The sequence below is a fragment of the Pinus tabuliformis genome, chromosome 9 (genome assembly GCF_031772625.1).
Source record: "Pinus tabuliformis cultivar Carrire ecotype Pingquan chromosome 9, CPIR1, whole genome shotgun sequence".
NCBI classification, from domain to species: Eukaryota; Viridiplantae; Streptophyta; class Pinopsida; order Pinales; family Pinaceae; genus Pinus; species Pinus tabuliformis.
Genome location: NC_142307.1, coordinates 888538855 through 888565318, shown reverse-complemented (window position 1 = coordinate 888565318; position 26464 = coordinate 888538855). Strand labels below are relative to the sequence as shown.

The 26464-nt window shown below is 39.9% G+C and overlaps 1 protein-coding gene across 2 annotated transcripts in view; it reads left to right on the top strand.

Annotated features, from left to right (window-relative positions):
• The window catches only part of TPP2 (tripeptidyl peptidase ii), a 531975-nt gene that overhangs the window by 209907 nt on the left and 295604 nt on the right, over positions 1-26464 (top strand). For both annotated transcript variants that reach the window (XM_089443702.1, XM_089443703.1), the window contains one exon: positions 24098-24276. In XM_089443702.1, the coding sequence (XP_089299828.1) occupies positions 24098-24276 (179 nt within the window). The remainder of the gene's footprint in view (positions 1-24097; positions 24277-26464) is intronic.

The window sequence follows — 26464 nt, the reverse complement described above, 5'->3', positions numbered from 1 at the left end:
TTTGTCGTTACATATGCTTTGAGGACAAAGTATTTTTTGGGAGGAAGGCAATGTTATATAAAAAATTAGTTAATTAGTAGTTATTAGACAAAGGGCTTGATCAAAGATCATGCCCATTCACCAAGAGGCACCCAAGGCAGTATAAAGCCAGGGGCCTCCCACAAATTGTAATCATCTTCTATCTGTTCAATAATAATAATATATGAATTTGTTGATTAGCTGAGTTTATTTGTGCCAATGAGTAGGCTTACATCTCTGCCACTGTCATCGAGATCCTACTATATGAATCACACAAACGTAGGGTCTATGTCACTATCGTAATGACAGTGACATAGGCTATTTATTTGTTCATATTCTTCATCACGTTGCCACAACTGTCTTGAAGGTACGATCATACTATGATCACTATACAATCAAGAGTTACTGTTATCTATATATTATCATGAACATGTTGATACAAGTAAGCAGGGCTCTGCATATACTCATATGACTATACCAATATGATTAAGTCATATCAACTCTCAATACTGCTCTACGATTCCATATCAATATGCCCATGCCAATATAGTTCCTACAGTACACAATACTGTTTACATAGTGTAACAAAGTTGTTGTACTGAAACCATTGTAGCAATACTAAGACTGTGCCACCCATCGAACTAATGCAATAATTATGCCATCTACAATTATAGTATGACTATGCCACACCAATGAGTCAATACCATATACAATGAGCAAGAACCTTACCAGTGAGTGCTATAATGAGAACTGTAGAGAAAATCGAATCCCTGTACTGTAAACCATAGACCGGAGTATCAGGTGCGGGCCATGAGACTCAATCTGCAATGAATGCCGAGACTGTAGTGATGCCAGGACTGAATAATATATATGCGATGCCCGAAAGATGTATGTGATAACGAGAAGTGATATGCAATTCCAAGACCGTGAGATATGCCAACAATGCGATATGCCAAAACTGTGATGTTCCAACACTGCGATGTATATCCTAAGACTGTGATATATATGCCAAGACTGTGATATGCCAAAACTGCAATGTGCCAACACTATGATGTGCCAAAACTATGAAGTGCCAACACTATGACGTATATGCCAGGACCTAAGAGTATATGTGATCAAGCACTGTAATATAAATGCGAAGCGAGGGCCTGAAGGTATATGTGATGTTGCACGATACATAAAGATCGTGTGAAAACCAAGATATTGAAGGAGCGAGAGCCAAATGAGGCTGCAAAAGAGAGTATTACAGAGATGCGAGAGCCATTGATGTGAGACCATTACAGACCAATGCAATTCTCGTCCAAACTTTTATCGATGATGAATTGAGATCAATAGGTTCCTTATATATAGATAAATATGAAGTCTTTGACGTATTCTTTGCTCAAGTCGACCTTGAATTCTTTTCGAGGGGAGAATTTTATTTTATTTTTATTTTTATCTTTTTATTATTATTATTATTGTTTTGTTTGTTTTTATTCATTTATTTTTTTCTTTTAAATAAATACAAACCCAAGTTAATTTTCCTTTGACAAATATAATTTAAGTTCTCCCTTTTTCCTCAAAATAAATCCTCTTGTAAGGGCAAGATGGGCTTTTCTTAGGGCTTAGGGTTTCTATGGGAATTCATCCTGAAGCTACCAATATTTTAACACAAGTCGGCCTAATGAGATCCTCAAGTTGGCCCCATTAGGGCTAATTAGCCCCACCCCACACACACACACACACACATATATATATGGCATTCGATGACATCAATCACATTGAATTTCATCAAGTTTGTCCTGCAATCTTTAGAGAGCATCTCCACACATGCGAAGGACAAGAAGACCTCTCTTTCTTATGCGTTTACTTTCTCTTGGTGACTGCATTGGCTGTATTTTGTCTTGGGCATATTGGCATCTATTCTACTTCAGATCAAATCTCCTTCGAAGGCACCATACCTCAGTAGTTTGTTGATTCTTAAGGCTGATATTTTCGCTTCTACTTTGGATGTTTGTTGATTTTTTCTAGGGCACAATCGAGAATTAAGTTTTTCTTCACTTGATCACTATTTCGATTATCAATTAAATATTAGTTTCACATAGCATTAAATTCAATATCATTTAGGAAATTATATAGAACAGAAACATCAACTAATAAACATGAAAGAACAGTAAAGTAACCATGAAACAAAGAGACAAGAGATACAAAAAATTAGGCACACAACCAGGGCAAAACCCATAAAAGTTTTTTCTTATGAGAGAGAAAAAGAGTTTCCAGATTCATAAATACACCATAAATAATAAATAGCAGAATAATAACAAAACCAATAACCAAAATTATGATCAAGTGCCATGTCAAAATCCAAGTCCCTAAATTTTCAGCCTCCTAAAATTCTGGCCCTTCTCTAATTTCACTGGATCAAAGATGTATGAGCCAAAGTGGATGTGTCCAAATGACGAGAAATGATCTCCTTTATATAGCCTTCAAGTGGGCATCGAATGGGCACCTCTTAGGGGCCCAATCAATCTAATAAATTTATCTGAAAATTTAAAAAACTCAAATTTCCATTTCTTTTTCAAGATGAAAATATCGACCATGGCTACCGTATTTTCCAACACTCCCTCTTATCCAGGGAGGTACTTTTCATTTTCTCTCTCAAGATCAATCTGATCGACCAATCATAGGTGTCATAGCCCATGGCCTAAGGAAGAGATCACAAATGCAAATCTCTCTCTATATCAGGATCAATCTCCTGGACCAATCATAGGTCTTACAGCCCGCCTAAGGGAGAGATCATCATTCTCATCATAAGTAAAGATACATAGCATCCATTTGAAATCATCTCACCGATCATGAGGTCTCACAACACACAACCTAAGGGAGGAACCAACAATACATATCTCACACCATAAAATATCATGGCACACAACCTACAGGAGGAATCAACAATACATTTCCTGGACCACAAGGTCTCACAATACACAACCTCCAAGAGGAACCAACAATACGTCTCCTGAACCATAAGGTCTCTTCGCACACAACCTACAGGAGGAATCAACAATACATCTCCCGGACCACAAGGTTTCACGGCACACAGCCTACGGGAGGAATCAACAATATATCTCTCGAACCACAAGGTCTCACGACACACAACCTACAGGAGGAATCAACAATACATCTCTTAGACCACAAGGTCTCACGACACATAAGCTACAGGAGGACTCAACAATACATCTCCTGGACCACAAGGTCTCACGAGACACAACATACAAGAGATGGTCCATAATGTGATGCTATGTAATTAGTGCTCCTTCTTCAAGGAGATTCTTAGTTATTCCAGTTTCTTCACATAAACGTCAGCAACCAGTTCATCATAAAAAATGTAGCCATGGTGGATCTCAGTTCTTTAACAAACATTTCAACAAACAACAACATTCAATTGGTCATTCAACTTCAACTGGGGCTTCTCTCAGAAGCAAACATCATCAACTACCAGTAGACAATAATAGACTTCAGGAATGGCTTCTCTCAAAAGCAATCATAGACAACCATAATAGAGTCCAACAGACAATAAATTGATGTTCACAGAGGCAATTATGACTAACCAAAGAAGTAAATATCAATGTCTATAATCGAATCCAACAAATAATAAATGGCTTCTCACAGAAGCAGGCATCAACAACCATAGTAGAATCCAACAGAGCATAAATGAATCCAGCAGATAACAATAGGCTTCAACGGGAACAAACATCATCAGAGAATCAACCAAGTCAATATTAGAGTCTTGTAGCTTCTTCAAATCATTCATTAGGAAGCTGTCAATGGACCTACAGTTCACTATGCCAAAGATATTACTAGGCTTATGCTTTTACAAAAGCAAGTCCCTCTTACACAGAAGTCCTCTACATTGTAGAAAAATCTCAGGCTCATCTTTAGCATATTTGGATCAACAACTTTCTTCAAAACTTCTAGCCACCTTCATAGAAACATGCTTCAATCAAGATGATCTTGTTTGCTCCCTCTGAGTACAAAGCCTATCACGAGTCTTCTTGTTACATTGCTCTTTCATCATTTTCAACGATTGCCTCATCTTGGCAGTGTCCATTATGTACCTACAATCCTTACTAGGAGGCTATGGAAGAACAAGAACAACCAAGCAAGCCAAGAGACTCATAGTGAAATAATCAATAGAAACAATCAAGATAATACTTATCTTTTGAGAGTGTGTCAGCTCCCTCTTGATCTTAGCCCATACTATCATCAAAGAGTTGACATCACTAAGTAGTCCACATCAACAAGGAGTCCATGTCATCAAGAAATCGACATCATCATGAAGGAGTTCTCATCATCAACAAGGAGTTTTCGGAGTCCAAGTCATTAAGGAGTCCATATCATCATCATCATCATCAAGGAGTCTACATTATCAACAATTCCACATCATCATCATCAAGGAGTCTACATTATCTGTGAGTCCATATCATCATTGTCATCAGGGAGTCTACATCATGATCGAGTCCATATCTTCATCATCATCAAATAGTCTATATCGTTAAGGAATCCATATCATCATCATCATCATGTCATCATCCCTCTTAACCTTTGGCCTTTATTCTTTCAACTTGCAAATCTATCTCATCTTTAAAATGTCGAATCTTTTAAGAAGTAGGATTTCTTCATAAGGCAGAATTAATCCATAGGCCCTGGACATTCATTTTCAATGCCTTTTTTCTTCATAGTGTTTTAACTCCAAACCATAATGACTAGGGCTTTCAAACCCCAACGCTTATCTTCAGAAATCAGACCTAGGTGAATTGCGATTCATCATTTTTACCATTCTAAGGTTTTACACATCCTAGGACTCACTTGAACAAATGCTTACAAGAGTACTACAAACCTAATTTTTTTCAAAAAAAACTGGACAAACATTCAACATTTGAGCCCCAGGAAATTCAATTTCGTTTTGCTTAGACTTCAAGATTAGAATGAAATCATGCTTAGCAAAAAGAATAACCTTGACATTCTATATTAATTTCCAATGACTAAAGCCACATACTTTAGATCTCATTGCATTTGTAATAAATATCTAAACTAGAACTTTTAGAAGATCATTAAGAGAGGCATAGGCAAGCAACATCCAAAGCAATGTCCTGTTGCTAATTTTGCAAGTTTGCAACTTGAGACACTTAGTCATCCATCATTTTTGACTGCTCATAGGGCCAAACAAAATAAAAGGAAGATCATTAGCAAACTTACAATAATCCTGATCATAAAATTGAAGACTTGCTAGCTATATAATAGATTCTCTAGTCTAGAACATATAAAGGGTTGGCTTTGGGTTGGTCTCTTTGCAGTGCACTAATTACTATGACTTATATGTATAGAGAGGAGCACAACACTCATCAACGATAGATCAATCTTTCAATGCAAATTCAGATCACCCTTAAGAGATATAGCAATATTAGACTTTTCCCCTTTATTTCACAAGGTACCATATGATTAGACTTTAGTTTCTTATCTTTTCTTCATAGGATACATCAGACAGTCTCCTAAAGGTGTCATTTGTACATCCTGATCTGAATTTTCCTCTAGCTTGAGACACAATAATGAGCTTGAACCCTTGATTGCACAGAGATGATATTAGACCTTGTCAAGCTTCTAATGTCTTGAGCACAGAGACTATTCATTCCATTTTCCATAGAGACGAGATTAACGAGATTTGGACACTTATTAGATTCAATCTCCTTTATAAAATAGCATAATTGAAGTAATACCATTACTGAAGCTTGAAAGGATCACGACAATGTTTCTCAGTCTTATCAACATATATGATCACATAGAGAAAATTTATATAAGAGAATGTAATATCCCTGAAGGAAATATTAAGTAATAACAACCATAAATTTCTTACATGAAACCAAAAATCAAAACACCGCAAAATATCAACACATTAAGAATTTACTCCCAAAGAAGTTGAGCCATTTTATTATATATCATGGTAGGAGTACAATAGGCAAGAACAAGTGCACCTAGGCTTGCCAAAGGCAAGCTAGACAAATCACAGGTGAGAAAGCAAGGTGCTCGGATGATCGGAAGTGACTTCCCCTCCATGCTCTGCGCTACCCTTGAAATCTGCACTGTTGACTGGAAATAGACACATGTTTGAGCTCTGTAGATTGCTCAACAAATTATGCCAAATTAATCTTGGCCTCTCCTCAACAAACCCATAAAAACCTAGAAAGGGTTTGTCCTAGTTTTGATGCTCCAAAATTGACCCCAAAATGCTTGGCCCTCCTCTACTGTTGGAAAATGTCACCTGTGATAGTTGGGGTGTTTCCTGCTACTCCAAGGCTAGGAACTCTCCTCCAATTCCCCTCCAATCAAATCCCAAACAATTCTTGCTCATCAATCCCACTCACTAAGTCTCCCCACAAATAACTCCACAACCACCTGCACAGTCTTGGTGAAAATGATGAAGGCCCAGCCACACCAATTTGTTTTGTTGCGAAAAGCACCTCTCCTCCTGGGAAATTTCCTCCTTCCGATAAATATTTGTGTGAGAAAATATCCCATCAACAACAAATCTCTTCTGTCTGACACAATACCTCACCAAGCCTTGTGTAGCTCCCTTTTCTGCCTCCCACTGGTGCCAAAAATTCGTGCTACTACATGGTATCCTCCTAGCTACCAAAGAAGAGTAGTATTTGCCTCCCTAGGGTGGCACTCGTGGTCCACTGAAGAAGAGGGTGAGATCTCCCCTTGGAAACCTTTAGTGCTAAACAACACCTGTGACTCAACTGAACAACTTGAGCAACAATGTTTAAATGACAAATTATCAAAAGTACTCCATGCTAACTTCAACCCCCTGTTTATAATTGGTTCCTCACCTTCCCTTGCGGGTTCCTTAGCCAACTGTTTCAACCTTTTTCCCACACGATCGGTTTTCCCTCCAAGGGGTGCGTATTCCTTCAGGGGTGGCCCCCACATTCCAATAACGTGGGAATTTTCGATTTTTTCCTAAGTTACATGTACCAAAAGTGTCTCCAATGCCCAAATTACATAATTGTGCTAGTCTTAGCACTTCTGCAATGCCTGACTATTTTGAACTCCTTCCCACACAATGGGTTTTTCCTCCAAGGGGTGCGTATTCCTTTAGGGGTGGCCCCCACATTCCACTAAGATTGGGATTTTTGATTTCTCCTAAGTCCCTTGTACAAAAAATGTCTCCAATGCCTAGATAACAAAACTGTGCTAGTCTTAGCACTTCCCCAATTAACTCCGTTAAACCTATTAAACGAAAAATCAAAATTGGGGATATTACAATCCTCCCCGCCAAAAATTGCTTGTCCTCAAGCAATGCCTGAACAAGCATCCTCTCTAGCTTTTGATACCCACTGTCATTGCAAAATGTGCCAGGGTCCCAAATGCGCCACTGAATCGTCCTTGACCTATGCACTGTCCTAACATGAAGGAATCCCTCAATACCAGGATCCCAAGCCATCCTGTCCAACATGAGGCTCCCCTTGCTCCACTCACTATCCTGCCAGGTATAAGTACCCGAAACCCTATGCATACCATCAATGAGTAGGGGATCATGATAATGTGGCATTATGTCCAACTCCTCGTGAGGCTGCCTTACAAAGTAGTCCATGCCATGCACTCCAATAGTAAACTCTTGAATATAACACCCAATCCCTGTACAGATAGTGTCTCACTCACATGAGCTTCTCCTGATATGATCCTGTTGACCAACCTGCCATGGTGATGAAGTACCCCACTCCATCAGTGATTCACTAAATCCCATTGGAAGATCAACATGATCTCCCCCTATGGTAGCCAGCTCATCCCTAAAGGTCGTTGAACTGTGAAGTGATGTGATGCTCGGGTCCTCCGTTAGTCTCAATGGGGTGCCACCATGCTGATGATGCGCTACTCTAACATTGACATACTCCACATTGTGCGCGGATTGTATCCTCCTCTCCACGGACCCGATGGCGAAAAATCTATGAAGGCCAAGCTGATTTTGCCTGGGCATCTCCATGATGCCAATGTCTACCCCTCCACTGCCCTTCTCGACCCTGAGCAACAACAGGCCTCACCATGTAATGGAGGTCTCAATGATCCCCCATGTATCAAACCGAAGGTGATATGGATCACCCTCTGCCATGACCTTGCTCGTCACAAAGTGGAGTGATCCACTCACTAACCGGATTCCTAGATCCCCTAACCATAATGGGAGCTCATAACTCCCACTCATCACGGGATGCTGTTGCGTAGCGTTGCTACTTGCTAGAACCCATTTGGCCCTCATCTTTGACTCCTGTATGTATCCCATAGGTGGGCCCCAAGTATCATGCCTCTGTCCCACGCATGCCAACCTAACATGCTCCTGCTAGACCATGCAGTGAAATTTGCTGTCCCAACTCCTGATGCTACACCTGGACACTGCTTGGAGTCTGGGTACCTTCTTGTAGACGAAGTCTACATCCACTGTCTCTCAGGCTCCTGTAAGTTTGTAAAACGATTGTCTCGCCAGAAGTGCATCATGCAATTCCCTCGCAATCGACTCCCCACGTATGAGCCTAGGAGTGGAACCTATGCTGCCTCGACAATAAACAAATGTCGTCCCTAAGCCTGTATCTGTTAGCTCATGCCTCCACCAAACATCTCAATTGGAGAGTCTCCTCCCCACCCATGACACGCGATGTCTCATCCAACTGCCTAGGGTGGGATTCCCATGTCCTACTGCCTGAACAGTGAGCATCAAGGGGCAACAACCAAATGCCTTGCAACTGTAAGCAACACTAGAGAGTGATGGGTGGGTAGGTCCCCAAGGGTATGATCAAGAGTTTGCGGGGGTACTGAAGAGTAACCCTATGGATGTCCCTCTGTCTACCTCGGATCTGCTGATAACCTAGTTGAGGACCTGTCTCCACTGAACATGGCGTCCTCAGGAGCTCAATTGTGTCCTCGTCGATCCCGGGTGAGCTGCACCTAATGGTACACATGATGTCCCTTTCCACAAGTCTCATTGGAGGCAATGCTCCAAGGGCCCGCTGTGCCGCACCATATGCCACTACATAGCACCAAGTACCACCACACTCCTCGACATGCCACTGTATGCCACAACGTGTCCTTGTACACCACAGGATATCCCCGACTACTGCTATACCATGTTGTACTGTCTCGTGCCCTACTTGTGTCACGACACTAGTCACTCCCCACGTGTACTTAATGCGATGTAAGACACTCCTACTCCACAATGCAATCCAACACACTACAACACACCACCATGCATCTCCATGCCCACTTGTAGACCGTTGCTCAACGCCGGATGCTCCCACACATCCTTGGATGTGATGGTCTAGAGCTATGTCCCTACCTGTCGGCCCACACCCAATTGATATCATCACCTCCACCGTCACATCACCATACGCTTTGATGAATGGATCTCCACTCCAAATCCTCCCTAAGGGACCCAAGAAGTGAATCTCTATAGGTGTAAGTTGCAATGCCACCACTGCTCTGCTCCTCTGCATCCTTTGTGACCCACACAAACGCAAAGAATCCCTAGCTCCATACAAGGCCCAGTCTGGTGGCTTGCCAATGCCACCTCCTCTGACAAATTCCTGCCAGAATATGTTGATCATCCCGTGATCCCATGTACAATAGTCATAACCAGACAACCCAAGGAGTTTGCCCATAAACTAGTTGGCCTCTAGTGCTGACTGAAACTCCCCCAACGAATGTGCGTGTTCAACTGCTAGGTCAACTGTACCATCCAGGTCATAGTCAACCGACATACCTCGGAAATGATTGGCAGCCCCATCTGGATCCCAATGCCAGTTTGGGCTTCTAGTATCGCCAGTTCTTGGAAGCTCCTGCTGAGCTACACCTAGGTCCACTACCATTTCCATTGCCCACTCCACCGGGTACCAACGCAAAATCTCTCGCCATCCAATGCCAAGAGAGCAATCGAATGCACGAACTCCCACACAGAACAACCCCAACATGTGGATGCTGCACCCTCTGCAACTCAGGTCGTCTCATCTCACTATCCAGGTCAACACATGAAACATGACTTGGTCGCTCTGTCTCTCTCTCTCCAATGGGCAAAGGTCACCTAACAGTGATGCTAGCCCTGTTTATGTATGCTTGAAGAGAGCTGCTCCGACGCTCTAATGTGCACTCTAATTGTACCATTAGGGAATCTAGTCGTTCCCCAACGTGAGCCATCTTGGTTGCTAACTCAACACAAATCACTCTCATGCCCTCCAACTCATCGTTCTATAATAGAATAGCTTCTCATACTGACGTGACGTTCCTTTTTAATGCTAGAAGGTCGGCCTGAAACTGATGACACTGCTATGTGCGACCATCATCTAATACCTTTGTATTCGCTGGTGCCTCATGAAGGGTGGATACGTCCCCTGGCACCTCCCCCATTTGCTGTGTGTTGATATCTATAAGGTTTCTAAGTACATAAAATTATGAAATTACTTCTAATTTTGCAGACAGTGAAATTTAGGAAAATCCCTGTTTGTTAAGTTTTGAATTTGATGTCGATCCCAGGCTGTCCTCGTTCCCAATTTCACCCTTGTTATCAAATGACCAAAATCTCCTAGCGAAATTGGGCACAATCCTTGGTACCCAGCTCCAAAATACTTCGCAATCAAAGTACTTTCGCCCCCGTGCCCAAAAGTTTCAAGATCAATTGCTCAGATCTCCAATTTTCAATTCCAATCTCTGAGCTCAACAATTCAATCTTCAGTTCCGAATTTCCCTCTCCCTTCACCCTTTCATCTCTCTGTGTACATGGATAAATAGGTTTTCTTAGGCAGTTGTTGTCTCATCCACCGCCCTCCCAGATTTTTTTATTTGCTTAGTCACGTGGCTATGTGTAACCTTCAAGTTTTTATTCGTATAAGCGAATATATACATAGAAGGTAGTTGTTATGTTAAATACATAACATTAACTTTCACATTTTTAATTATATTATTTAAATACAATGAATGGTTGTATCAAGGTATATTATTAAGTGTTTGTTATATTAAATATTTATTTTTAACTTTTAACATTTTAATTATATTATTTAAATTAAAATGAATATTTATACTTATTTACATTAACATGATTGGAAGTGTAAATTTTAGGAAATATTTCCTCCCTTAATGATTTTAGGTACTTAATCCCTTTATCCTTCGTTTAAACATCTTTCGTAATTATTTAATAAGTATACAAGCATAAGACATGCGATGTATGCATATGTAGGTATCATATGCATATATTGTATGTTTTTATATTTTTGCTTATAAATCCAAAATGGGTCATTACATTACTTCCTCCCTCAGGTTCCATTTGTAGCCACCAATTGAATGCACTCAAACTGTTGTTCATTCTGCCCTAGGTATAGATCACCGCCACCGACTGCTAATTGAACTTACCCAAACTACTAAGCCATACATCGAAATTTTGATTTTTGTTGCCTGCTGTCATTTGTACAGAATTGATATGCATCTCTCATTGTTCATTCAACAAAAATTAATGGACTGTTCAAATTGGACGATGAGGGAAACGTCGTGACCTTAATATATGAAAGGGCGTAACTCTAATATTAAGTCGATGACTCCTCAACGATGTAAGGTATCATCTTGACATTATAAAAAATTTCCTACCATTTTTTTTTTATTAGCATTATTATATATATTAAGTTAAAAATAAAAGTATTATTGTTATTATAATTAAAAAAATATATAAAAGAGAAGGGATTGTTATAACTTATAAGGAAGTTTTGATTTAAAGTCATATTTAAAAAAAAAAAAAAAACGGAATATTAAAGTTAATTAAAAAAATGGGGTTTTGAAGGAATGATAAGTTTTGAAAGGTTATCTAAAAAAGGAAAAGAAAAGAAAATTGGAGTAATATTTTATTGTAAAGATTAGAAAGGGTTACCTTTAAAACCCTAAGTCCATCTCAACAAAACAAAATCGAGTCAACCATTGAAGAAAAAAGAACACATTCTAATCTTGAAATGAAGGAAAGAAGATTTTCGGAAGCCTCACGTAATTATGCTTTAGTGCTATTTAGAATTAAAGGGTCTATTGCAGGGAAAGATGTTACTATTGTTATCTCACTTGCCAAAGATAAAAATTATGGAAAGCCTAAAATCACAAACCAATTAGCGATTCCTGAGTCAAATATAATCGAAAAATTAGATTGTTTTGACAACAGAAAATATGATATAACCAATTTACAATTAAACATTAGAGATTATACATCCATATCACAATTCTCAATTCAAACCCGATGGAACAATCAAGGTGACATTATTTTGGGTCCACCCTCGATGCAAACTCTAGGGTCTTTCATCCTAAATAAGAAAAAGGAATTTTTGACATTTTCATACAAAAAGAAAAAAATAACATTACAAGATGTTACACTGAAGCCAAATTCAGTAACACTAGAAGACATAAAAGATATTTCAAAATTATTTTTTCAAGAAAGTAAAAAAGTGTTAAAAAATATGCAAAATGAAATTGAAAAAATCACTGCTAATAGAAATGAAGAAGTTTCTTGAATTAAAGACCTTAGTGAAAAATTACTAATGCAAATTAAGAAGCTTAAGAAGGACAAGAAGTCGTTAAAAGAGAGGTTAGAACACTGTACTCAAGTTGAAGTATCGACGTCTCCAGTCGTTACAGTTTTAGTTGAAGATAGAGGAACAAATACCAATCCAATCAATATCACAACTCAAGAAGAGGATAAACCAGTTGGAGTGAAGATGTACTCAAAAGTTGCAGTTCAAGCAACGCAAATTTTAAGTGAAGTTCCAAAAATTAACCACGCAACTTCCATAGCTAAAGGGAATCAAATACTTCAAATAAATCAAGAAAATGACACAGATAAGATAAGGAAAATCAAATTACCAATACTCCTTATCGACATCTGAACCACAAAAGTAGACATCCCAATCTGTCTATGTATCTGTGTCACGCAAAACAAAAACAATAAACTCATGTTCTGAAGAATAAGGATGTCGGCACAATCCAGACTGACGATAACAAATTATCCCAGCTATCAAGTATTTGCCAAGTTCCACAGAAGATTAATTTAGGATGGTCCAATCCCTTCTCAGTGGAAAGTTTTGTTTATCACTTGGAGGATCCTATCATCTTCTATCAACGAAGATGACAACTCCAAGAATTCATAAAAGACACGAACAATTTACATGACAAGAAACAGAATGACACGCCTTGTCAGTGATAAGCTTTAGGGACAAAGCTTTTTGAAGAGGAAGGCAATGTTATGAATATAATTTATATAAAAATAATGTAAATATAGTAATGATTAATTAGTACATTAATTTGTGATTAGTATTGAAGAGGCATGTCTCTAAGGACATGACCGTTTATGAAGAGGTACTTGCCTAGGTATATAAGTAGGCCCTCACCTTGATTTGTAACATCATCTCACTTGTATTCAAATATTCGTATATATAATTGGTTGTCCTATAATGGATGTATTTGTCTTCGAAGTATTCTGAAGATTATTGTAGGTTACGAACTTTGTTCATAACATAACTTCCCTACGAGGCTACCAATTGGTTCAGAAATGCTAAAACGATAAGTGAGGAGTTTGAAACTCAACCCATGGTTCAATCTATATTGGTTGGGCCCTTTAGTATAATTTTTCATTGCAGTGGAAAAAAGCTTTTGAGGTCCTACTGCACAATTGTTGGCTCAATCTGAGCATTTCTGAATTGTCCATCTCTTCAACAAAGTTAAAGAGAAGAAGCCCTTTTGGTGAGGTTTCTAATTGCTATGTGTAATATCCCCAATTTTAATTTTCAGTATTAGAGATGAGTTTGGGGAGAGGACGCAATTCCTACATCAGGACTTAGGAGGAAAAGAGAATATTGCGGTTCTAGTGGAAAGTGGAGACCACAAGAAAGAGAAATTCGACGAAAGGAGGGAACTCATACTCTTGGAAGAGAGAGGAAAGAGAAGGGAGTGCAGATTAGGGGAGAGAGAGAGTGGAGACCACAAGGAGAGGAGCCACGAATTATAAATAGAGCAAGAGGCACTCATTTTGGTCAGTCATTCATCTCTTTTGAAGCTTGTCTTTGACATAGCACACTTGAGCGAAAGCTAAGTTTGCAAATGCTGTTTAGCACATGAGTGTCTCCAAGCGGAGATCTCAACCCTTGCTTCGGTGGACATCGAGTGCCATCCCAAGGAGGGAGTTCTACTTAGTCCCAAATCGTACGAGCAACAGGGAAAGTAGCAGCAGGGCGGCCGAGTTATAGCAGCAGGGAAAGTAGTAGCAGAGAGGTCGAGTTCAACAACAGGGAAAGCTGTAGCAGTGCAGGGACTGCGCAGTGCTTGGAGTAGACACACTTGGGAGTTGATGAGTGAAGGGAGTTTGTGCCTAAATCTTGAGGTTGAGTCCAGGGAAGTGTTGGGGGGGTTTTCTAGCATTTTTGCGGAGCAACAAATGTAGCATCTGCTACAGGCTATATCTTTTGCTTGTGGAGGAGGGTTGAACATTTGGGGTCAATTTTGGAGCGTCAAGACTGGGACAAAAACCCTTTTTGGGTAGATTTGAGGGGTCAAACAAGGTCCCAATTCAGCCAGCTGCTAGAGGAGCTAAGGGATATAGGGCCGAATTTTCGAAGTCAAGCATTGGCCAATTCCTTCGTTGGTTATTCTGGGTATTTTGTGGAGAATCCAGGATTAATTTCCCAATTTTTTCTGAGCATCGGAGAGGTTCCTAGCAGCAGATCCATTCAACTAACAACATATTTCTGGGCATCTTCAGCGCAACGCTTGAACAACATAGCAACATTTTGGTGGAGGGTGTCTTATTTGTCATTTGGGGCTTTGCTAGCTTGCCTTGAGCAAGCCTAGATGTATTCCTTCCAACACCTTGTTGTAGACCCATCTTTATTAATAAAAGTAGCTCAACAACGCAATTTTTGGTGCAATTTTATGGTTTGAATGTGTGTTCACTGTTTATGGTGTTTTTGTCTATGTTTGCTTTGCATATTTACTGTTAATTTTCCTTAGGGATATTACAGTCGTATCAAAGCCATAATCTTGGTTCAGCTTGTGGGAAACCCTTCGTTCTATGACAAGACTAAAGAAAAAAACTAAGAAATTGTGGGATCCACAGAAAAGTTAGAATCAAACAACATGGCGGTAACCATGAATGAGGTGATTAGGATGCAACAAATGATGATTGATGTGGGGGAGAAGTTGATTCATTTCGCAATTTAGAATCCAGACATGATTGCGATTGATGTCGAGTTATTGGGAGCAAACTGGAGGGCATACCAATCATTGGGTCATGGCATTTAGGCATCCCTCTTTTTTTGGGAGTTCTGTGAACTAAGAGGCATGCACGAACCAATGAAGATTCAGTGGAATTTTGCGGGGATGATGAGGAGGATTAAGGAAGAGGACGAGAGAGTAGTTGAAGGAGCCATTGTTAGCAAGGAGACAGTTGAGCATACACCCGTTGATGAGATGGTACCCGTTGATGAGATGCCACCTGTTGTTGAGGTATCCATTGATGAGGTATCCCAGGTTGTGATTGAGTTCTCAGGTGATTGTAGTGCACCACAAGTTGATGAGGTGTCGGGAGACATCTCCACTATTGATGAGGAGCCAATAGGTACAGGGGCATCCAGATATATGACAGAGTTGTCGGACGACAGTCACCTACAGCTGACGAGTGAGCATGTCGTGCATGTTGGGTTGTCTATGGTGGAGTAGTTGGAGGCTCATGTTAAGCCCATGATGGAGGAGGATGTGCAATCGTCCTTTGGGCTAGCCTTAGATGAGGGGAAACATAGAGACCACATGTTGGGATTTCAGCATAGTTTGTTTCAGAGGTGCATTGACAGGATTTACAATGTTATTAGCCCATCCCTACGCATTGGATTGAGAGAGGCAGAGTTGTCTAGACATACCAGAGGGGATGACCAGGTTAGCAGCACTATAGGGTCACCTTTTCCCATTAGAGGGAGAGAGACAAAGTTGCCTAGTCAGACCTTATGTGTTAACCTGGGTAGCGGGATGAGACAATCAGAGTTTCACATGGTGCAACATCTGCATGTGGGGGTTGTTTTATGTGTAGGAGTTCGTGCATTCGATTCCTCTCTTGGGGTTGGGTGGCGAGAGATTCTGAGCTGGTACCCTGTGAAGTGGGCTATGGAGATGGTGGTGGACCTGGGTGTAGTTCAACAGGAGCTTCCAGTCATTGGGGATACTGACAATGCAAACTGGCATTGGGTTCTGGGTGGGACTACCTATCATTTCCCCATGTATGCTGGTTGACTACAACCTGGATGGTATATTTGACCTAACAGTTGAGCATGTAATTCGCTAGGGGAGTCTCGGTTAGCACCAGAGGCCAACCAGTTTATGGATAGACTCCTTCGGTTGTCTTGGTATGACTTCTGTACACGGGATCATGGGATGGTCAACATACTTTGGCAGGAGTTTGTTAGATGTGGTGGCATTGGCAGGCCACCAGACGGTGCCTTGTATGGAGCTGGGGACTCTTCACGTTTGTGTGGGGCATAGAGGACGCAGAGGAGCAACGCAGTGGTAGCATCACTGCTGACACATAGAGAGATTCACTTCTCAGATCCCTCAGAGGGGATTTGGAGTGAAGATCCATTCATTAGTGGGCATAGTGATGCGATGGTGGAGGTGATGATATCAATGAAGTGTGGGCTAACACATAGAGACTCAACTCTAGGCCATCACATTTATGGATGTGTGGGAGAATCTAGTATTGAGCAGTGGACTACAGGTGGACATGGAGATGCATGGTGGTGTACTGTGGTGTGTTGGGTTACACGGTGAAGTAGAAGTGCCTTACATCACATTGAGTACACATAAGGAGTGACTGGTGCCTTGACGCAGACAGGACGAGGGGTGGTACAGGATGGTATAGTCTTAGCCGGGGGTATCCTATGGTGTACGCAACTTACAGTGGCATGACGAAGAGTACAATGATACTTGGTGGTATGCGGTGACACAGGATGTAGCGCAACAAACTCTTGGCGCGTTGCCCCCAAGGATACTTATGGACCAAGGCATTGGGTGTACCATTAGATGCAACTCACCTAGGAATGATGAGGACATTGTTGAGAATTTGGGGACATTGTGTTTATTGGAGACAGTTCTTCAAGGGAGTTATCAACAATTCCAAGGCGGAGAGAGTGTCGTCCATAGGATCACTCTTGTGCATTTTGATAGACTTTCGATCATACCCTTTGGGACATACCTGTCAATCACCCTCCAGTATTGCTTACAATCATAGAGTGTTTGATTGTTTACCCTTGACACTCTCTATTTAGGCAGCAGGGCATGGGAGGCTCACCCTAGCCATTTGGATGAGACACCGCGTACGATGAGTCGGGAGGAGGCTCTCTAGTTGAGACCCTTGGTAGGTGCATGAGTTGTCGGATATAGGCTTAGGGATGGCGTGGTTGATAGCTGAGGTAGTATTTTTTCCACCCCTGAGCTCACACTTGAGGGATGGTGGATGGTAGACTTCGTCTTCAGGAGGGTACCCAGACTCCGAACAGTGTCTAGGTGTATCGTCAGGAGTTGGGATAGTGGATTTCTCTGCGTGGTTTGGCAAGAGCAAGGAAAGTTCGCATGCGTGGGACATACTCCTGATACTTGGGGTCCTCCCAGGGGATACATATAGGGGGTAGAGATGAGGGCCAAATGGGTTCTAGCAGATATCAGTGCTACGCAGCGACATCTTGTGAGGGCAGGGTTATGAGCTCCCCGTATGTTTGGGGGATCCAGGGACCCGGTTGGCGGGTGGATCACTCCCCTTTGTGATGAGCAGGGTCATGGCAGAGGGTGATCCAATTCACTTTGGGTTTGACACATGGGGGATCACTGAGACCTCCACGACATGGCGAGGCAGACTTATCTTTTTATGGCTCAGGGTCTAGATTGGCAGTGGAGGGGTAGATATTGGCATCATGGGGGCGCTCGGGAAGGATGAAATTGGCTCTCACAGATTTTTCGCCACTAGGACAGTGCGCACACGGTGGGGAGTATGTCATAATTAGAGTAGCGCAACTTCAGCATGGTGGCACCACTCTGAGATTAACAGGGGACCTGATCATCACCGCTCTTCACAGCTCAATAACCTTCAGGGATGAGCTGACTACTATAGGGGGAGATCATGCAGATCTTCCTTTGGGCTTTAGCGAGTCACCGATGGCGTGGGGGACTTCATTAGCATGGTAGGTGGGCAAGTAGGATGATATCAAGAGAAACTCACGTGAGTGAGACACTATCTCTGCAGGGATTGGGTGGTATCTTCGAGTGTATAGTCCTGGACAGTGTTACGGGGGAGCGCCCCCACCCGCCTTGATCCTCCTCCCAATCTGCGCTCTAGGCGAGAGCGACTCGGGAGCGCACTCCCTAAAAAAATTTCTGCTCCCTGCCTTTTCGGGAGCGTTTAGCCTTTTTTGCAATTTTTTTTGTGGTAATGTTCCAAATGCAATTTTTTCAGAGAAACAAATAAATTTTGAGTTGGGCGTCTTAATGATCAAGCCTATGGCCCTAGTATTGATATGCGATTCATGGTAATGTTAAATTCTTAATCTTCATTTTCATCCTTTTACTTAAATTTTTAACATTACCATGAAATGACTTGGGATGTTTGAGAGTGGTTCCGACCTCATTGGATTTCATATGGAGAAACTAGAATTTTAGATTTCATTCAAAATCCAGTAGACTTATCATTTTTTCAAGATTTCAGGATTGGGGGATTGCAATGTTTCCATTGAATTTTGTCATGTATTAGGGTATGGAAATCGTATTTAATCAAGAGCACCAATCCCTCTATGTAGCTTGATGTTATTGACACTGGTTGTCGAACTCCTCTATCGTGACCCTCCTAAAAATGTACGAATCACTCAAACAAAATCTTGACTTGACATGCTATACTTTTTCTATCTTATGTTAATGCTTAGAGGGTGATATTAATGACAAAGATCCTGATTTTCCAACAAGACTAAAAAAATAGACATTTCTCATGGTGGCAAGAGGCCCAACCATAAGTAATAGATAATAGATTTACTTGTCTTTTCTAGTTTCTAGTAGCTTTTTATAACTATTGACTCTTTCATATTAATTATGATAATTTTTTAAACAATATATGACAATTTAAGTTTGAAGTTGGCAATTATAACTCATTAGTAATGAATTATGAATATGATGCTTCATGAAAGTTGAAAGTTGTTTCATTTCATTTCATTTTATAACATTTTATTTCATGTTAGATATTATTTGTTGTAATGGTTACACTTAGCTTACAAGTACAACTTTGGTGATCAATGATGATAAATGTTATATATTGAATTTTGAAAGCTTGAAACTTTAAGATTGATGAATCATGAGACTCAATATGTTGTATGTTACTATGTTACTAACTTGTGGACGTGGTAGATGAAGATTATAACTTCTAGATGATTGTTGTTATATGGTTCGATCTATGTTTTTATGTTTTTTATATCTAATTCATCACTCTACATGTTTTTGTTGACATATATGTATCAAAATATAATATATATATATATATATATATATATATATATATATATATATATATATATAAAATGCTCCGGGATTTGCTCCCAAACCGAGAGTTTCTGAAAATGTCGCTTCTGCACCCGTTTTCGCTTCCGCTCCCTGCTTTCGCTCCCGCTCCCAAGTAACACTGGTCCTAGAGTGCATGGGATGGACTACGTGGTAGGACAACTTCATGAGGAATTGGGCATGGTGTCACATTATCGTGATCCCGTACTCATTGATGGTATACATGGGACTTCTGGTACTTATATCGGGAAGGATAGTGAGTGGAGTGTGGGGAGCTTCAGGTGGGACAAGATGGATTGGGATCCTGGTATTGAGGGGTTCTTTCATGTCAAGACAATGCAGAGACATGGGATGACTCAGTGGCACATTTGGGACCCTGGTATTATTGATGATGATAAGGGGATCAGTAGACAGAGGAGGCACTAGTTCAGGATTGCTTGAGGACAACCAATTTTTGGCGGGGAGGATTGTAATTTCCCCAATTTTTATTTTAGCATTAGGGATGAGTTTGGGGAGATGACGCAATTTCGACATTGGAACTTAGGAGGAAAAGAGAATATTGTGGCTCTAGTGGAAAGTGGGGACCACAAGAAGAGGAATTTGACCCAAGGAGGGAACTCACACTCTTGGAAGAGAGGAAAGAGAAGGGAATGCTAACTGGGAGAGAGAGAGAGAGTGGGGACCACAGGTAGAGAAGGAGCCACGAATTATAAATAGAGCAAGAAGCACTCATTTTGGTCATTCATTCATCTATTTTGAAACTTGTCTTTGACATAGCACACTTAAGTGGAAGCCAAGTCTGCAAGTGCTGTTTAGCACACGATTGTCTCTGAGCGGAGATTTCATCCCTTGCTTTGGTGGACTTCGAGTGCTAGCCCAAGGAGGGAGTTCTACTTAGTCCCAAATCATACCAGCAGCAGGGAGGACGAGTTACAACAACAAGGAGGCCGATTTCAGTAGTAGGGAAAGCTGTAGCAGTGTAGGGATTGCGTGCTTGGAGTAGACACACTTGCGAGTTTAGGAGTGAAGTGAGTTTGGGCCTCAAACTTGAGGTGGAGTCTGGGGAAGTGTTTTGGGGGCTTTTCCAACATTTTGGTAGAGCAGCAAACGTAGCATCTGCTACAGGCTACATCTTTTGCTTGTGGAGGAGGGCTGAGCATTTGGGGTCAATTTTGGAGTGTCAAAACTAGGAGAAACGCTTTCTGGGGTTTTTTGGGCTTTTGACAAGGACCTCAGAAATAATTTGGCAGAATTTTCTCGGCAGATTTGAGGGGTCAAACAGGTGTCCCAATTCAGCTACCAGCTAGAGGAGCTAAGGGAAATAGGGCCAAATTTCCGAAGTCAAGCATTGGCCAATTCCTGCATGGGTTATTCTGGGTATTTGGTTGAGAGGCCAGGATTAATTTTCTAGAATTTTTGAGCACCGGAGAGGGCCCTAGCAGCAGATCCATTCAGCCAACAATGTATTTCTGGGCATCTTCAGCGCAGCACTTGAGCAGTATAGCAGCATTTTGGTGGAGGGTGTCTTAATTGTCATTTGGGGCTTTGCTAGTTTGCCTTGAACAAGCCCAGGTGCATTCCTTCCAACCCCTTATTGTACACCCATCTTTATTAATAAAAAGAGCTCAGCAGCGCAGTTTTTGGTGTAATTTTATTGTTTGAATGTGTGTTCACTGTTTATGGTGTTTTTGTTTATGTTTGCTTTGCATATTTACTGCTAATTTTCCTTGGGGATATTACACTGTGCTCGTCCCCATGTGGGATTCCCATTTTTCTCTGCCTCAGGTACCAAGGACTGCCTTTGGGACTATTCTTTCTAGCAGTAACCAGTGTGGGCATTCTTATAATGACTCTATTTACAGCTTAGGCCTATTCATTTGTTGTTGATATAAGTGTTAGGGCTGTCTTCAAAAGAAGCAATTTTGGAATGAAAGTGAGACTTAATACCTCATGAAACTCCATAGGTACTAAATTCCATGGCTCTTTTGGGCACCATTGCTGCCTGCAAGCAAAACTAGCATGTCTGAAGGGCTGATTTTTTATATTTAATTAAGGGCGTTAAATTGCTGTGGGTTGTTCCTGCCACTTACACTCATGAGTTCATTGAACTCATAATTTCAGCTCTAGCCAGTCCCACTTTCAGACCTCCAATGATTCTCTGGTTTAAATTTTATATCTTTAAATTGCTGATGTAGTTTCCACGAAACTTCCCAATATTGGCTGCAAGAGGTTTACTGACAGATTGATCTAATTTCAAGATTGATCTGTGTATTTTCAAGATTGACACCTGTTTCTTTTATCATCAGGTGTGTTTCTTCTTTTTTGATAGGCTAGTGGCAACTGGTTGTACTCTCTAGCTTGAACATTTGTAGACATTAGTAAAATTATCTTTTCATATCTTGGTGCACGTTGATCTAAGTGTCGCACCTTAAATGACAACAGTATCAAGCAGGTGCTGCTTATGATTCTAAATCAAAGCTCTGTTCTTGTTGCAGCAATTCAAGGATCCCCTCATTTATAGATTGGTGGTGTAGATAATAAGATGAGGATAATTTTGATTAATGTCCAACAACTGACCACAAAAGCAGGTCAATGGGACTAAAGTATATCTAGTCTAAATACACCGTGGGAGTGCTAAAGCAACTCCTATAACAATTTTGAAAGAAAGAAGCTAAAGGAGGTAAAAGAGAATTATCTAGCCAAGAGTTCTAACCTTGTAGTCTAATAAAAAGATAGATGTTGTGATACAATCTGAGACTAGATATCTTGCAGCTGTATGAGAGAGGGAGAAGAAGAGAGGTGACATCAAGCTTTGATGGTCGAGGGTGAGGGAGGGGTCCTAGTTGTGGCCTTGCTGTGAGAGTCATTGCTGTATGAGAGAGGGAGAAGGAGAGAGATGACGTCAAGCTTTGATGGTCGAGGCTGAGGGAGGGGACCTAGATGTGGCCTTTCCGTGAGAGTCATTGCTCACTGTGAATGGGCTGATACAATGGTGGACAATATTCCTCATGGAGTGGCCAGGAAAGAAGACCCATTTGTACTATCCTGAGGAGGGCAGAGGACTGAGGAAGCCCTGTTTTTATATGATCGAATTTTGAGGAAAAGAAACTCCTGATAGAAGATTGCCTACTTGGCTGAGGGTGTAAGGCGGTCCAATGGCTAGCAGGACCCTTCGTTGGGGTCTGTCTCGATCTGGCTTGTCTATCGGTCTGGTGATGATCCATAATCTGTATCCTGGAGAAGTGGCTCATTACCGTGCAAACTAAGTAAATTTAATTTTAGCCCTTGCAGCACATCGATGACCATCAAAGTTCTCTGTATTCAATTTTGATTTGTAGTTAGTTGCAGTTATTCTTTTTAATTCTTGGAGCTCAAAAGGAATATAATACCAGCATTTTGTAGATAGAAAACTGTGAATAAATACAATCTGTTAATGCATGGAAGCATACTATCTGTGCTAAGGATATGTCATGACATTTTATTCAGAATATGTGCTTATTGTCTTTTATTGTAATTTGTTTCAATGCTTTGAGAGTGGTTTGGACATGATTTTTATTTGTTTTGAAATTGTGCATATGTTTTAATTTTCATTCATGTTTACACAACGATATATCATTAAATAATAAATCATACATTTCTTGGACAAAGTAGAGATATGCATGTGTTTTCACAACATCTACAGGAAGACCCAACATGACTGCTTTGGTGCCATTCAGGAGAGTACAATTCTGTTTTTAAACTGGCTCTTTTAGCATGACAGTGAATGGCTAAAATCTATATGTAGGCATAGCCATTCACACAAGTGTAAAATGGTTTCCCTCTTCATTAAAAGTTGGCCTGCTCCTTGGATGAGCCTTAAACAAGGAAAATTTGAGGGCTAACTTTTGCAAATCGGCTAATTTTCCACGCCTTTCCAAAATTAGATTCAGCAATTTCCATTTTTTTTCAAAAGATGATTTGCCCAGATTTTGTAGGATAAAATCATTTTACTTTAAAATTCATCAAAATTTATAGACATATACAAAATCATTAGAAATTTGAACATTTTCACAAAAATATCACCAAATTTTTTACAGTTTGCATATTAGGGAGTAGTAAGATTTGCCAAGGTTTCTATTCTTTGTTATAAATATCCGTCCTTAAAATTTTCCCTGGTTTTGAATTGCTACAGTTAATGCTTTTACTAGAAGGGATAGTTACTGCACCTGTGTGGACATATCTTTTTGGAGCAATAGTGATATCCACAGTTTATTTCTTGTTATTGGTTAACAATGATTTTAGTTTTTCATCATGAGGGTTGAATGTGAAATGACTCTTGAGCATGCCAATGTTGGTATAAGTGTAAATCGAAGGAAAGGATAAAGCTGAAGGAAGTACTATAGGGATTGTATGCTTGTGCATCCATAAGAAATGTACCTACATTTTCTGGTATTTGTTTGGTTAATTCAATTCATTGTTTCAGCATTTTGGTAGATCCATCTTTGCTTCCAGAAGGGCTGCACTATTTTGAAGTACATGGTATTGATTGCAAGGCACCTCAGCGTGGACCACTTTTTAGACTACCTGTGACAATTATAAAACCTTTGGTGCTGAGAGAGACACCTCCAGTAGCTTCATTTTCAGGGTTGTCCTTTGATGCAGGTGACTTGTTCTTCCTGGATTATATTATAAAAACCAGGGATTGTTCTTAAAATTTGTTTTATTGTACATTATAGCTTTTGCTTATTATAATAAATTTATGTCACATATATTCTTTGATGAGAGTGTTATGTTAAATCTGTTGGTTAGGCTGTATTAATGTGCAATATTCATCTTAGATTCTTAGTTATTGCTAAATAATATTCGATTTTATAAGATTTATACCTCAACTTTTCTGTGAAATAAATAAATTGCAGTTCGAGAAATGAATGATTCACTGTCGTTGTTGAGGGAAATTTAGCGTGGATGGTTGACCTTCCAGTGATCTTTTGACAAGCTTTTAATGAAGAAAAAGGCTTTCCAGTAGTCTAGGTATTAAATTGTTAATGTAATGATACACAAACTTACGTGATATTAGATATTATTTTTTTATAACAATACCAACAACTTCCATGATATTAGTTATCAAATGTAACAATACCAACAACATACCCATTTGAACCTTTATTACATTATCAATGTGTTTGGGGAAAAACTCAGCAAGGTAGAAGAGTTAAAGAGTTTGACTCAGCCAAGGAAAAATTCGACAAAAACTTGGTGAGAACAAAATTAAAGGTCATGCATGTTTTTGATTTCAAATATATGCCCATAAAATACAAAATGTCAATAGAGGTCCAAAATAATCTCATCTATAACATGTGTTCAGAAAGGATAAAAAATGGGAACTGTTACCATTCTGTTTAGCAGATTGCTAAAGCTCATACAATCTGCTATGATCGGCACACAAACAAGATGGAGGTCCACTTTCACCTCGGCCTAGTCCCACTCTTCAAGCCTTAACTCCTGCTAGAAGAATATGGGAGCTTTCTCATGAGATAATCTAACCAATCCACAACACAACCAGTGCCTTATAATAGTTTCTAATTGGTTGAAGGAAGGAGTTTTTAATGCTGTCCTGCTGGCTTAATGTAAAATCTGCAATGTACAATTAACTAAACCAACCTAAAAGTACAGTAAAACTTAATGAAATTCAACAAATAAATAATCAAAATTAGTGTATGGAAAATATGCTAAACTGAATAGAATCTAATTATGTAAATTGGTACTTGGTTAGAAGAGATTCTGAACAAATATGCTTGTCGTCTTGTTTAACAGGATTGCAAATCTACAAATAAAATTCTCTAACAACAATTAAAATACTATATATCATGTAGGTAGTCAATTGTGATCTACAGAAATTATCCTAACCAAATATATGAATATTTTTGAGATTGACAATTGGTTAGGGGGTTTCCTGATGAAATTCCTTGCTGCCCTGTTTTTAGCATGGCTGTAGAAGTGAATCCCTTCAACAAGCCACCCACCCAAAAGTACTAGAGGACATATAGATCTTAGATCTAAGGGTGGGGAGGCTAAAAGTCTAAATGATGGTCAATTTAAACCACCTTCAAGCCTTAGACCTATACTGAACATTCAATTTTAGAAGGCCTTGGGTTTTAAACCCCTTGGGTATTTACCCTGAAAATTATTTCGGCTACTAAATAAGACTTTTAGATGCTGAAATTATTTATTTTAAGCTTCAAATGCAATTATAAAACAATTAAAATGAATCTGAACAAATACAAGGCAAAATAAAATACTTGATGTGTTGAGCCTTGTAGAATACCTTTTTGGTGAAAATTTGCAATTTGAAATTTATAACAACATATATCTGCTGATCTGGACACATGATACTAGATATATCTGCATAAAATATGATAAATAAAGCTCAAGAAATCAGATATATCTATTCCATTGGTTAAGATCTAAATTATGTACTTTTTTTTCCAATGGTTTACTAGCTAGAGAGATGTGAAAACTAAAGTAAGTTAGTAAGATATGAGAAAAAAAAAATTGAAAGGAAATTTGTTTTAAAATTTTTGTCAATAAATGGTTGAGAAAGTGAGGATTTATCTTTGCTTTCTCTTACCACTTTGCCAAATTGTGATTACAACTCTCCTTTACCAGCTTTCCCTTTAGGACTAGGAATGAATGATGAGTTAGGGATGAAACTATTTCACTCAAAGCACTCTAGTATAACCTTCAAAAGATCTAATTCCACTGGGATGATCTACTCCTTTGAGATGCCCTAATTGCTATAGCATTAGCGCCACTAATATCCCACAAATTTGGTTGAAGGTTCCTCTTAGAG